General features: G+C 43.2%; 1 protein-coding gene across 1 annotated transcript in view; it reads right to left on the reverse strand.

The window, feature by feature from the left end:
* EEPD1 (endonuclease/exonuclease/phosphatase family domain containing 1) overlaps nt 1-13,885 on the reverse strand; it is a 69,386-nt gene that overhangs the window by 5,298 nt on the left and 50,203 nt on the right. The window contains exons 3-5 of the mRNA XM_074858534.1: nt 5,827-5,937; nt 2,376-2,510; nt 938-1,070 (exon numbers count right to left, since the gene is read on the reverse strand). Of these exons, the coding sequence (XP_074714635.1) occupies nt 938-1,070; nt 2,376-2,510; nt 5,827-5,937 (379 nt within the window). The remainder of the gene's footprint in view (nt 1-937; nt 1,071-2,375; nt 2,511-5,826; nt 5,938-13,885) is intronic.

The following is a 13,885-nucleotide window of genomic DNA, read 5'->3' on the forward strand; positions in this document are numbered from 1 at the left end:
GAAAAACAATAGAACACGCATAAAAATTGCAAATATCTCGTGTTATAGAAGAGGGATATTAATGCTTCCAGGTGAACAACCTTGCTAAACTGGGCCAAGCTGAAAATCATCATGCATATAACCTTGTAACCCTTTTGCATCTTTGTTAAGCAGTAAACAAAGAGCTAGATTTTTCTATTCCTACAACAAGATCAGCAACATTCAGAATCTGAAACGTGCTGTTCTGCTTTGTAGGAAATCGAATTTAATTTGCAAGCACCAAAGTAAGAAGCAAATTCTCTGAAATGAGTAAAGAAATTCAGCTGGCTATTACACTGCTCAAGTTCAGATCCAAATTCTGGTGTCCCTCATCCTGGTGTAAAACCAGAGCAACTTCTTTGGAATCAACAAAATAATCCTGCATATTGCACTCAGGTACCAAAGCAGGATTTGGTCTCTTTTCTCATTAGCAGCCATCTCCTGATTTGCATTGGGTTTTCCAATGTGCTTACAATTACCTAAAAACCAAATATATAGAACATATTTCTTTTGGAAAAAAGCCATTAAGCTTTTTTCTGATATCAGGTAGGTGTCATTTCCACAAAGTACTTACAATAAGGTCTTAACCCTGATGTCTGTTGTTTTTTTTTTTTTTTTTCTGAACTTACTCTTACACTAGCATAAAATCAGAAGGAACTTCATTTGAAAAAATGAAAGCTGGTAGGATCCCCTGTGTTATTTGTGCTAATTAGGAGAGACTATAAGACAATGAGCAGGGGAAAAGCACCTTTGCCATGCTATGGATCACTCAAATTCAAATACCAGTAACAACAATGCAAAGCTAATGAGGATATTTGTGAAACCTGCACTGAGACAGATTTTTTTTTTTTAAAATTCCTTTTGATTAGATAAGATGACTAGCGTGCATGTGATAACTGGCAGGAAAAAAATGCTATACCTTTCAGAGTCTCCTGCAAAGTCTGTGCAAAGGCTGCCAGTTTGTGGCTGTCGTGGTTCTTCCCGGTATTCTCTCCTGCCAAGGGTGACAAGGCCAGATGAAGGTTAACCAGCGTTAGATCGTTCATCCCAACCTGGGGGAGGAAGGAGGAGAAATCGGTGCCAGGCAGGCAGGACACAGGAGGTCACAAAGCAAAACCACATGCCTATTCCCAGTACTTTTGGTAGTAAATCTGTGTGACTAGGCCTCGCTTCGCTATCTGTGTGGTGTGTTTTGGTTGGTCTTGTTTCTGGGAGGAAGAGGGGGAAGGCGTTTTGTAGCTCTGTTTGCAATAACCTGACACCCTTTCAGTTCTGGGGAAAGTGGTCTTCATAAGCAAACAGCTTCTTTCCACCATGGTTGCAGAAAGAAGCTGGCTGTTTATGAAAATCAGCGTATGCAAAACCAGTTGTTAATAAGCTACAAATAATGTTGTGGTCACTGCATGGGCTAATTACGACTCTTGTGACTAGCTCTGGCCTGTCACAGAGACTAACCAAGAAACTTAATGTACCTTGAAAGGGGCTGTTGGCTCCCTGCAGTCTTCTGCTTACCTTCTGGGACTCACTTTGTCATGTAGCACGAGTAATACCTGCTCCTAATATTGACCTGTTTACATTATTAATTGATTTATATTAATTATAAATAATAATTTATCCATAATTATTTTATTAATGCTTCTCTCAAAGCATTACCAGAGATGTCAGGTTCCTCAAATTGGACCCCTCCATCACACCCTGTGCGGAGAAGGGGGCTGTATGCTCACTCAAGCATATGTACAAGAACAGTTTCCAAAATGCATGATGTTCTTTTAGACGGGTTCAGCCTAGTGAAAAAGATTTAAAATGGAAACTCTGCAGTATGCCAGCAACATGCGAGAGATCATCCCGCATCCCTCAGGAGCACTGTGCCTTCTATATTTATATAGATCCACTTTGACTACACTTACCCCTCTCCACTCACAATCTGTGGCACTGACAAGAATCAGAGCCCTGTGGCTGGCTGCTGCTGGATACGCACCTTGTTCTTGCCGTGTTAATTTGGTAAAAGCAGAACAAGGTGACTGGTGACTTCTGTCACTCTCTGAGGCTGTGGATGCTACTGAAGATCCACCAACCCTCATGTGCCCGAATGCTGCCTTGTGGCAGGGTTTGCTCCCACAGAAGCTAAGGAAAGGACTGATTCTGGTGATCTGCCATATTCATAAAGACCCTATATGGGTGTGTCTCATGGCCTTGACCCATAATCAAGCCATGAGAGAGTGCTGAAGTGATGAGATGGATTAGAGCCTCATGCAAAGTTTTATCTGTTAGAAGACTGTGTGTCTTTTCAGCTTCTTACCCCAGTTTTTTAATAAAAACTCAATTCTGCAAGCGTCGGTTGGTGCAACGGCAGTTACCTTGAAATGTGCAAGATACGGGTGAGGATATGAGTGCTTCCCATTGCCATTAGTCTGTGCACTCTCCTGAGACAAAGCATCTTTCAGTTCAATACCAGCTGTTGTATCCCAGAGGAAGCCAGAATATTCAACTCCCTGGAGTTTAAAAGAAAAAAAAAAAACAGAGAAGAGATAATAGTTAAGAAGGTAAAAACAAAACATTCTGTCCAAATTCAGCCCCCTAGGTGAAATTTTCACCTGCAAGTTTCAGTACCACTGTTGGGAGTGGCAGTGGTATACATCACTCCCAAAACACGCAGAGGCAGTAAAAGATGATGCAGTTTTATATCCCGGCTTGGCGCCTGCTGAGGGCAGGATGCCCAACTCGCTGTGCACAAGCATAAAGGAGAAACAGCATCCTAGGCTATCAGTTGGAGATAAAGAAACAGGTAGAAATGCTTCTTTATCCCACCCCAGGCAAAAGCCCTACCAGATAGGGGAGGAACGCTCCCTGGGCAGCCCAACTGAAAACTGAGCATGCCAAGCTGAAATACATATTGCTTGGCTACTCGCAGCCCCTCACACCTGTACACTGGCTATCGGACACCCAGGTAGCCTTAGCACTGCTCAATCCAGTCAAGGATTTAATAAGCTGTTCTACTGTATACAGGTAGAGCGTGTTCAGGACCACGGCAGGGGTGAAATAAAGATGCCGCCTCTCGTGCACATGTTTGTGCTGATACGGTCTCCTCGTTTCCTCCTAGTCTAGGCAAGACATCGGATTCTTCTGAGCCTGGTCAGTAACAAGGTAGTTCATTATCCCTAGGACTGTTTGTCTAACCCTGAGCTCAGTGCCTCGTGGTCTCACTGGGCAACTGCTATGGCTTGCGGCAGAGGATGCTGAGCGCAGTTGTTCCTTCTCCTCACGCTGTACACCATCTCACAGACTTCTGTCACCCGCAAGCTAAAAATATCCAGGCTGCTTCAGTCCCTTGGCACAAAATCTGGTCTAGACCTCTCAGCCCTGTCAATCTTCTCTCTTTTCCTGCTCAAATATTTTCACGCTCAGCTCTCTGCTCCTTTCAGCTCTGTTTCTATCATCCTGCATGGGTTTTTTTGATTACTCTGGGATGTGGAATTGGCATTTTCAGAAAGCTGCCTGCCCTGGTCACACCAGCAGTGGTATCTAGTTCAAAGCCTGTTAGCCTCTCCTCCCATCACCCCGACACCATTTTCCTTGGTATCATTCAAACCCGCTTCCCTTAACAAATCCTAGTTAAATCCATCACAAGGAAGAGTTTTTTCCATTTCGACTGCAATAAACAAGCATTATCTGCTCTGCTGACTTCCCGTGAGCCTTGAAAGGAAGTATTAAGGTTGTCTAAAATCCTTTGGTAGCTTCTTTAGATAACTCACCTTTACAATACTAACAAAATTATTCCACCTGTTGGAAGTCTAAGGTCTGAAAACCACTATAGGAAAGGACATGGAAGAATAAAACTGCTGTCAACAGCTGTTCACTATTCCCTGGCTCCAGATTTCACACCAACATGGTGGTCAAAAGTCATTGCATGGTTGAAGGCCAGATGCCTGGGACGTGTGGAAGCACGAGCTTGAAGCACCATCCATCATTTTGTATTATTTAGCCCTGTAGAGCGTCCTGAGATCAACTTGTGCTGAAGATGCTGTATACTCTGGATTACACTGCGTTACTTCACTGTATTGCATTTGTGTACACGGTGTTCAAACCTGCAGGACTCATTAACTAACCCAAGGGATAGAAGAGACTTTCTGGCTTAGTGGAGGGTTCTCCAGCACAGCCAGGTTAAAGCAGCTAAAAGGAAGAGTCAGTAGATAACATTTGTATTCTTAGCTTAGCCACAGACTTCTCCCACAATTTTGGGAACCATTCATCCTTACATTCCTACCAGTAAAACAAAGTAGATGATGACTTTTATTTTCTCAGCCCATAGTCAAAACTTTCATTGTTATCTTTGGAAATATAGCTCAAAAAAGAACTGACTAAAGACTCTGGATTTAACATAGAAACTCTTGAAACAATTATTAATAATTCTTGGGAAAAAAAGAAAAGGAGGAGGGAACAACTTCAACAACTTTGACAACTTTTTAAATTCAGTATTTTAATGATCTGACCTAACAAGAGATCCCAAAGGAAAATTTCAGCCAGGAATAAAAATGTCCTGAAGAGAATTTGCATTCTGCATTGGAATTAAGTGTGAACTGTGTTAAACTTTGGACACATTCAGACCCTCCCATGTCTTTCTAGTGGAGCTATAGCCCAATCCTTGTGCTGCTCAGGTGGCGGGTTTTGGTTTGGTTTTTGGTTTTTTTCTCATTCTTGGGTTTTACTCAGAAGGGCAACAAAAGGATGTGCACCTCCCAAAACATCAGTTCAAAACCAGTGAACGATGGTGCAACCTGATTTGGAAAAGCCAAATTAAGCAAATGTGGATTCTAAGCTGCGTGATTATGGGATACAACTGCAGGCACATATTTAATAAGGACAGTGCTCAGAATAGATGAAGACAGCCCTATGTACTGCTAGGCACCATTCATTGCATGAGAGGTCTTGGTTTCTGCTTCTACCCCACAACACCCATGCTGCAATAACTGCATCATGAGAATGATCCTGTTCAAGCAACAGCAGGCTTGACCAAAGGAGGACCTTGCTCTGAAAACTCATTAGTCCCTTTAAAGGGAAAAAAAGAGAGACTTCCCTTGGGAGAGACTGCTTTTGGGCACCGCTAGTGGTGTCCAGCCCAATGTAGCTATACCTTGAATACTGTCAAGGGTAGCAGTTGCAGTGATCACCACTGTATAAATTAGTACCTCACTGCAGTACTTATCTATACTCCCACCACAGAAGATGCTGCAGGGAAAAGCCGAGTGCAGCACGGTGCAGATTTCAAACAGAGTCCACAGCATTTCAAACACCCGTGAAGAACACTTTGGGGAATGTGTGAGACAAGGTCCTCTTCCAGATGAGGATGGCAGGCTGCACAGCCCCTCTGTGGGGTCTTCACTTGCAAACTAGGAAAACGAGGACCCTTTCCGAATGCCAGTCAGTGGTGCACTAGAGAATAAGCTCACGTGACTAACACAAAAAAATTCAGAAGTACTGCAGCCTGCCAGGGGCAAAACCAAGGACTCTTTCCTTGTCCTAACGTGTAGCCTTTCTTCTATAGTTCTGCTTTTATCTACCATACCTCCCCTAAATGCACACACCTTCCTCCTTACAAGTGTGCCACAGGCTGAGGAAAATAATTCTTCCAAAAAATAAATTGCACAGTCAAACTGAAAGATATAGGAACAGACAGATTAAAAAACAAAAGATGCAAACCTTGACAAAAAAGATTTGCAAAAAGTTTTGCCTTAAACGTTCAAACTATGTCCTTGGTTAGAGGGGAAAAAAAAAAGCAAAGCCAAAGTTCAGACCTAGGGATTAATGTACCTTGTGTAGCTGGCCTGAGGGTTTTTCGGAAACAACACCCTTCCAACATCCTCTAGGGCCCTTCCACTTGCGGATGTTTGGCAGTGTCGGCTGGTTCAGCTCCATACAAAACTAGAGAGAGAGGAAAGGGGAAAAAAAAAAGATCAGCTTTGTAGGGTTTTTGAAAAATAGCAAATAAAGCATGTAGCAAGGCATTGGTAAGAGACACTGTGGAGCAGAGGCTGTGTTCTCTGGTTTTCCTCTGTGCTGCCTTCAAAGATGCTGACTGCACTGTATCGAACCCTCCCCGGGGGCTGGAAGCCCCCCTAGCGTGGCTGGCTCCACTCCAACACTGAGGCCACCAGTACAACACAAGAGGAAGGGTGTAGGCCAAGCTCAATAGCTGGATTTTTGGGGTTAAGACTGCTCTGACTTTACACCAGGGACACATTCTTGAGACTCCCTGTGCACAGAGGAATTGGCTGCACACTTGCCCACAGACCAAGCAGATCCTTCTGATGCTCCCCAGAGGCGTTCGTCCTCCTGGACACTGCTGTACAGCCACAGCACTGGGACACCTTTACACATCCAGAGATATGGAGGGTGCACCCTAATGCCCAACAGATCTGGGATACTGTAGCTGTGGACAGCATGAAAAGCCCCCAGGTCCACCTGGGTAACATCCTCAAATTAAAATACAAAATAATAAAAACAATAATAATAATAATAATAATAATAATAATAATAATAATAATAATAAACCCCTCTATGCCCTGGAAAATCTGGAATCTGAAACCCCTAGATGCAGACAATATGGACTACTTTTTGCCAGGATTTTCAAAATAAAGCTTAATAGGAGGAGCTACAGCCCTTTGCAAAGCCAGGTCCTGTCAGACTTGGGCTGGAGGCTGGCAGGGAGAGGTGGCAGCTGAACGCCCCAGCCACGCAGAAGGGCCTGTGTGCAGCAGCTCGGGCTGCGGGGAAAGGGGCTGGCAAAAAGTAATCACCACAAAAGAGCAACAGGGACGGTCACTGCGCATCATTTTGTTATATCTGACACTGGAGAAACTGCACTGAAATGCAGAGGTTTTCACAGTGAAAGAGTATCCTCAGACAAAATCTTGTATCTGGAATGTCCCTCCAAATCAAGCAGCAATTTAATGAAAAAGGATTTTCAGGGCAAACAATAACCTCCTGTACACAGTGACTCTTTGCAGTGGGACATGCCAAACACAGTTTGAAGAGCGGCACAGATATAAGTGTTTCCTATGTGGGTATCAGTAAAATAATGGGACAGCTATTCTGATGTTTACTTTATCTTTTGATTCAAAAATAAAAACAAACCCTGCTCCTTCACTAACTGCCTTGTCTGTGAGTTCAGTATCCTGGAGGCTGAAGCTGTAAGCATTGACTTCTCAGATACAAGCAACCCAGCAAACCCCTTTTTGCAGTGGAAGGCTGAGAGTCATTTTGGTTGCAACACCCGAAGAAAAAATGCTTGGCACACCTTTTAAAACAGTTTTCTGAAATGCAGAGATTGGCTGGGACTTCTTATTCAAGGTGCCGCATTAACATACAGCGTTATTGTCCATTATATACCTTCAGGCAGTGCTAGGGCTGGGCTGATTTATTAAACGAGGAGGCACGCAGGGTGTTTGCACAGCCTGGGAACAGAGCTCTGCTCTTGACTGATTGCCAGGTGCTACCTTAATAAACACAATAAATCACAGCAGCAACAATTATTCATTCCTGATGTCATTCTGATGACTTTAAACAGCGTGAATATGGTGAATGAGTTTTCTAATATTTAAATAACTTAAATCAGGAAAAAAAAATGTTGAAATTAGGAGTTCAACTGTAACCTGACAAAAGAGTTAACTTATCTCTGGGTTGCAGATACCTAGAAAGTTCAGCCAGCCCAAAGTATACGACAGGGCTGAATAAATCCTACAGAAACCATGACTTTATTAAAAAGAGCATCTGCAGTCAACTAGTTTGAATATTTTGTTACCTCCAAATTGAATTTTTTTTAAGGCACTGATTTAACTTTGCTCAAACAAAAAGATGACAAATAAGATTACATGGTTTGTCCAGAAAAAAGCCATCAGCCCATTCTGGGTGAGGCTGCAACAACAGAGAGCTTGGCCTACAGCAGCTGACTTTAATCTGTGCCCATTTTCCAGGGCTTACAGGCACACAGATTTTGAAGCTGTGACAGGATACTTGCTTAGGTCATGTTTTTTTTGCTGAAGTGAGACGGGCATTTCTCAAATCATGTTGTTCTGCCCACAAAACCCAATGTCAAACAACATTACACTTTCTCTCATACAGTAAAAACATACAGACAAGCTCCTAGCCCGCACTGGAATGAAAAAGATGCCTTTCCTCCTTTGTAAAACTAAGTTAGAGCTACGCCAATCCCTTCGAGGGGCAGTTCTTCAGGTGGTAAAGAAAAATCAAAATTAAAGTCTCAATCAATCAGAACAATATTTTTTTCCCAAAATCCTCCTAAGGGAAAAAGTTCTAGTTTTGTTTTTCTCTAGAACCTTTCAGGCTTCAAGTTTCCTGAAATTCAATCAGCTTCTTCATTAAATCCTACACATACCGAGTCAAAACTCACACGCATACAATAATACCAACAGCACCAGGGCTTATTTATGAGGATGCCCCATATGCCACCTATGCCACCACGGTCTCTTGCAGCTGGGTGCTGTTTTTTGTGGGATAGGTGGTGCTGCCAGGGAGCAGGAGCACAGCAGCACCAGGCTCCATGTGTGTTCTAGGCAAAGAGCAGCCTGTGCTCTTGAGAAGTCAACCCACTTGTGCCAGGTACCTGCCCATTGCCCCCATATGGCCTGCAAGGCGCCAGCAAGGGCCACCACCCCAGGAACTGGGACAAGCCCTGTCGCCTTTGCTCATCAGCAACATGTCATTTTCCCAAGAAGGGTGGATCCAAAGATGTAATTGCTCTTTGTCCACCCTGATAAGGAGCTGGTGCCTGTTGTTCCCAGCTCCTCCAGAAGCAGAGATGGGTACAAGAATGAGCTTATGACTGACACTGGAGAAGTACAGAGGGCAGTTGGAAGAAGCTGGGGAAACGCACATTTGAGGAGAGACTGGAGAGGGAAAGGCAAGGGGTCTTGGACTAATTTGGGAGCAGGGAGAAGAACATATGCTGGGCTGGCACATGCTGGAGATCATAAGGGAGTAACAGACTCCCTAACACACCTACCTGCCTCCCCAAGACACTCAAAGCATGGCTAGCAAGAGCATCTAATTTGTGCATTAAGTTAAATCTCTTCCTGTGCAGTAACTCTGCACACTAGGAGAGCTGCCAGTGAGCACCCTGATGTAGCCCACGAGCAGATCTCACCACCTCCTGTTCATCAGGATGCCCTGGTTAATCTTTATTTTCTTTTGGGGTGCTATTTATGCAGCCAGTCCCAAACCAGGCACAGCAGGGTCACCTCTTCCAGATGACGACACCACTTTGTGATGAACATCCTTGCCTGTCAAGTGTTACTCCTGTAATACCAGCACAGGGCACCACATCGAGCCAGCAACCTCCCTTAAGGTGAGCATCTTTTGCTCAAAAAGAGGGTGCACTACTCCTAAACCCTGAGGAAACCAAATGTGACCCAGGAAAACAACGTCTTAGGGCTTAATAAATTACACATTTCTTACTAGCCAGTGATTCCTCTTTGGAGGACACTTGCATTTCAAACCTGGAGTCAGAGCAGAGGCTCTAAGGAGGATAAGAGAAGGAACAGTGAGGAGGAGCTTCCAGGCCCCTGCTGTTACAGCATGGTACATCCTGGTGCAGTAATCATTGCCTGAACATTAGAAAGGCACTCAAAGCAATTAACTGTCCATTTGGATTAATAACTACAGAAACTTTCAGGCGAAAAGAGCACTGCAGTAAAGGTAAACAACAACATCAAAGTAAAGGTGATTTTGGTTCCTCTTAACCAAGAGGAGAGATGAGAGCTAGGTAATAAATATTTCATTTCTAAATGTCACACATACACAATTCCTTTATTTTTAACAGGCACTAGAGGGAGCAGCTTTAATGAGTACCAGAGACATATGAAACTTCTATCGATTCTTTATCATTTCAGCTATGTTGGGGTGTCATATTAGTAAAGATTTGACATCATATTGGTGAAAGAAACTTGGAGTTTGAGTGTGAGAGCTGGCAATAGTTGAAAAGAAGACCCTGATGAGAAAAAAAAAGATGTTGAACTGTATTATTTGGTCAAAATTAAACCACCTTTTTTTTCAAATATAGATCCTGGATAAATCTTGAAGTAGAAATCTGTACCTGTGCATGAACAATTTAAGTCTTCCAGTAAGTGGGCTCACTTTCTGGTTACATTTGAGGGACCTCTTAGTAGTAGTTCATGGGCCAGAGGATCTGGGCTGGAAAACACCAAGGTAAGGGCTGTTCTGTGCTACAGAGCATCTCCCAGTGATGAACTTGGTGCTTCAGTAAAGGGTAGACAGAAGAGCTCTAAGATATACCTTGTAAATTGTGCAGTGGCACTTGAGGAGAAGCCCCCCAATCCTCTCCAATAAAACTACCATTCTGATACATGATCTAATATACTTCTGATAGAAGATACAACAAAATTGACAGTAGCTTCATAAGACCATCTGGCACTGCTCTTTTTTAATCCATCCTTTATATATATATACCTTGTCTGTTCCATCACTGGGTATTGTAAAAGCTAAAAAACATGTTCCTGGAATTAAATGCACATTATCCTTTCTTTTCTTTATTCATCTGAGTGGACTGTACTTTTATTTCCAATTGAAAAAGCAGACTCCAATATGTGTAATCCTAATCCAATCTACCACGTACAGGACACAGCTACAGCTGGTGCACCCTAATGATGCCTGACCTGAAAAGCCAGGAGCAGAAAAGTTACAAATATTTCTGAGACCTTGAAATCAACGGCTTTGGTTTACAAGTAAAGCATCTTGATTTGACACCTATGCTCCAGAAGAAGAGCATTTTTTTAGATCATGTTTGTGGGGGGGAAGAGGCAGAGTAGGGGGGAAGAGGTAGAGAGATTTATGGGTGTGGTATTTTACTGAACAGGCTATTGAGGTAGGGGTAAGGAACGGTCAAAGGCTTCAGGACTGTTGCCCAGGTGCAGCCACACGTGGCAGTGGGGATGCAAGACGCAGCGGGCCCAGGATGCTCAGTGCACTTCTGCAGCTGAACAACACTGCATCCATTTCCCACAGGCAGGAGCAACCAAGGAAGGGGACACAGAGGAGCATCAGGCCTTTCAGTTACATCTGGATTCTCCTATAACCAAATGTAACAGCAGGAAAGGAAGTATTATTATGACTAAAGCCTGAAACAGAGAATCAACGTTGGATCCCATTTCCCACTGACACCAGTGTTGTCTCAGGCCTTCATTGCTTGTTTGTCTTTCCCTCCAGTGGATCCGCTTCCTGTTTGCAAAAGCAGCCAAAAAATACACAGGCAAGAAATAGATGCATCCACCGGCATGGGGGATGCACTCACAACCTCTATTCAGAGGAACCATACAAATAACATGAGGGAAAGTCAGGGTGGCCCTATGTTAAGATACAACATTTTTCACATGCCCATTCAACTTGTTCCTTCTAGGAAGACTTCATTAAAGATTGCATAACTTTTATTGCTTGTGTTGTTCAAGTATTGATATTACATAAAGGCACATAACCTTGGCAGGCACATGGGGGTCTGATAGTCAGATAATTATGAGTGTTTTCAAAGGAGAACAACCCTCCCCAGGGTATCAGTTTCAGTCTCAGCCATATCTATACATTTGTGTTGGAAAAAGTGTTCTAGTTCTCCCCCTGGTACATAATTGTACTTAATCCTACAATGACATTAGAGCTGAAGAAAGAAAAAAAAAATTATAAAATTTAGGACAAAAAAAAAAGAAAAAGAAAAGATAAGGAAACAATCTACTGAAAGTGCGGCAGCCACTGAATTACTCCTGGAAAGCTTATCTGCCCCTTCTGCCACGCTAGCGTGTCCTGCTTGCACTGGGTCATCGAGGCCTGGGGCAATACCTTCCCATCCTTTATGTACTGGTTTGTTGTTCCTAGAGCTAAACCAAAACATTCAGATTGATGACCAAATTAATCCTTGCCATCCTCCACGTTCTTCACAAACATTATCTAACACATCCTTCTAAGAGCTCTATAAACTCATTGTGAGCAGCAAAACTGAGTCAGAGCCCTTCAGCACAGCCAAATCCTCAAGCAGTGTCTGTCTTCAGAAACAATACAGCACCTACAGGCCCAGTCATCACCTCTGTGTGCCTTTGCACGCTACAGACATACAAAGCTCATCTGTTGGGATAATGTGCATGCATCTTGGGGTTCCAAATCCTGGTCCATCTGCAGGCATCTACAGCTTCTTCATCAACTCGAGCAGGACTCATTTTTTCCTGGAAAATGTGCTGCTTCTGCTTCTTAAAGAGCAGCCCAGTAATTCAGACAGACACCCACAGAGGAAGGATTTCCTTCCTCTGAGAATCAGATTCTCACTGAGCTCCTAAATGAGTGCTCCTGGCACCATGTTATGGACCGGAGAGCAAACATTTACCGTACGGCAGCCTCGCCTCCCAGCAGCCATGTGGTGACCCAAATTCCCAGCTTTGCTGCAAACACCAGTTCTAAACTTAATACTTAAAAAAGGAAACCTCTGGGACTGAGCTCCTCAGAGGAGATAGGATGAGGAAGGCTTATTTTTGAAGCCCAACTATGCAAAGGCGACAAACTAAGTTGTCCAAGTCTGCTCTGCCTGCTTCAGATGGGTCTAATTCTGGGTCTGCAGAGAGGCGCTGCTCCGCTTACCTGAAGATTGTGAAAGCAAAGCATCAGAGGACTCGGTCATTTAGGCACCCCTGGGGTTAGGTAGCAGCTAAAGGATGCTTGGCAGGATTGGAAAGTTTTTCAAACTGAAGGAATCATTTCCTGCGTCATGGATCTAAGCCCCTTCATGAGCTTGGCCCTGTTTTGAACTGGCCCGTGGATGTGAACCCAGCTGGTCACACGCCTCTCTCCTGCCACTGCTCTGTTACACACCCATTGTACTTCATGAATGTGAGGGAAATAATTATGTTGATAAGCTTAGCATTATCTCAATTATCAAAAATATGTAATGATTTGTTTCCATATACAAACCTGTCTGAATCAAATCAGATTTTTTTTTAAGTCAGGCTTTACAGGATCAGTTGGGGAGTGGTAGGAGCCTAAGTTTGCACTCCCAAGTTATTTGCTTTCCATTTAGAGTACTTATTTTGGAAAGTTTTAGCAGTGAGTTTCTACACTGCCCTCCCATATGAATTACAGCTCACCACAGCCACCCAACTGCTTAATTCTTTGTAATATCTAAGAGGAAATTACTTTCTTTATCTTTGAATATATGATTAAAAAACCAGATTGTAGCCCATAAACCCAGTTCTCTGCTCGCCTTTAATCAAGAGTGTTCCTGGGACAACAATGCAGATCATTCACCGCCATGTTTTCCTACCTTCTTCCTAAACAAAAGTGATTATTTATATAAACAATGTCTTTTTATATCTTCAAAAGGAAGACATGGAAATCTTTGGTGCAGAGCAGCAAAACAACAACTGAAAGAGGCAATGCAATAACTCCACTAACACATTTTAAGTTCTGGGGCCACTATTGAAGAATTATGGGACGCTCAACTACCTATTGTCAAAATGGGATATGTAACATCTTTCAGCCAGTTTGCCATTTGATAGGAAGTTGTCTTCACAGATCCTTGGTGGAAATCTATGCCACCCTTCCCCTAAGGAAGAGAGCACCCATATTTGCCAACCTCCGGATAGGAGAATTTTCTGGGTTCATAAACTACTCATGTTTCCATTCACAAGCTGAGCTTTTTCCTTGTACTTCATGGGACAGACTAATTTTGCAAAGACATTTCCTGACTACTTCTTTTCATACCCTTAAGGACTTTTTTAATTTTTAAACTTAATATGGGAATTAAGACTCAAGAGGTTGTCAAGGGTGGTCACAAATCTTTGCAATTTATTCTTGAAGCCTT

Source organism: Strix uralensis, chromosome 1 (assembly GCF_047716275.1).
Source record: "Strix uralensis isolate ZFMK-TIS-50842 chromosome 1, bStrUra1, whole genome shotgun sequence".
Taxonomy (NCBI): domain Eukaryota; kingdom Metazoa; phylum Chordata; class Aves; order Strigiformes; family Strigidae; genus Strix; species Strix uralensis.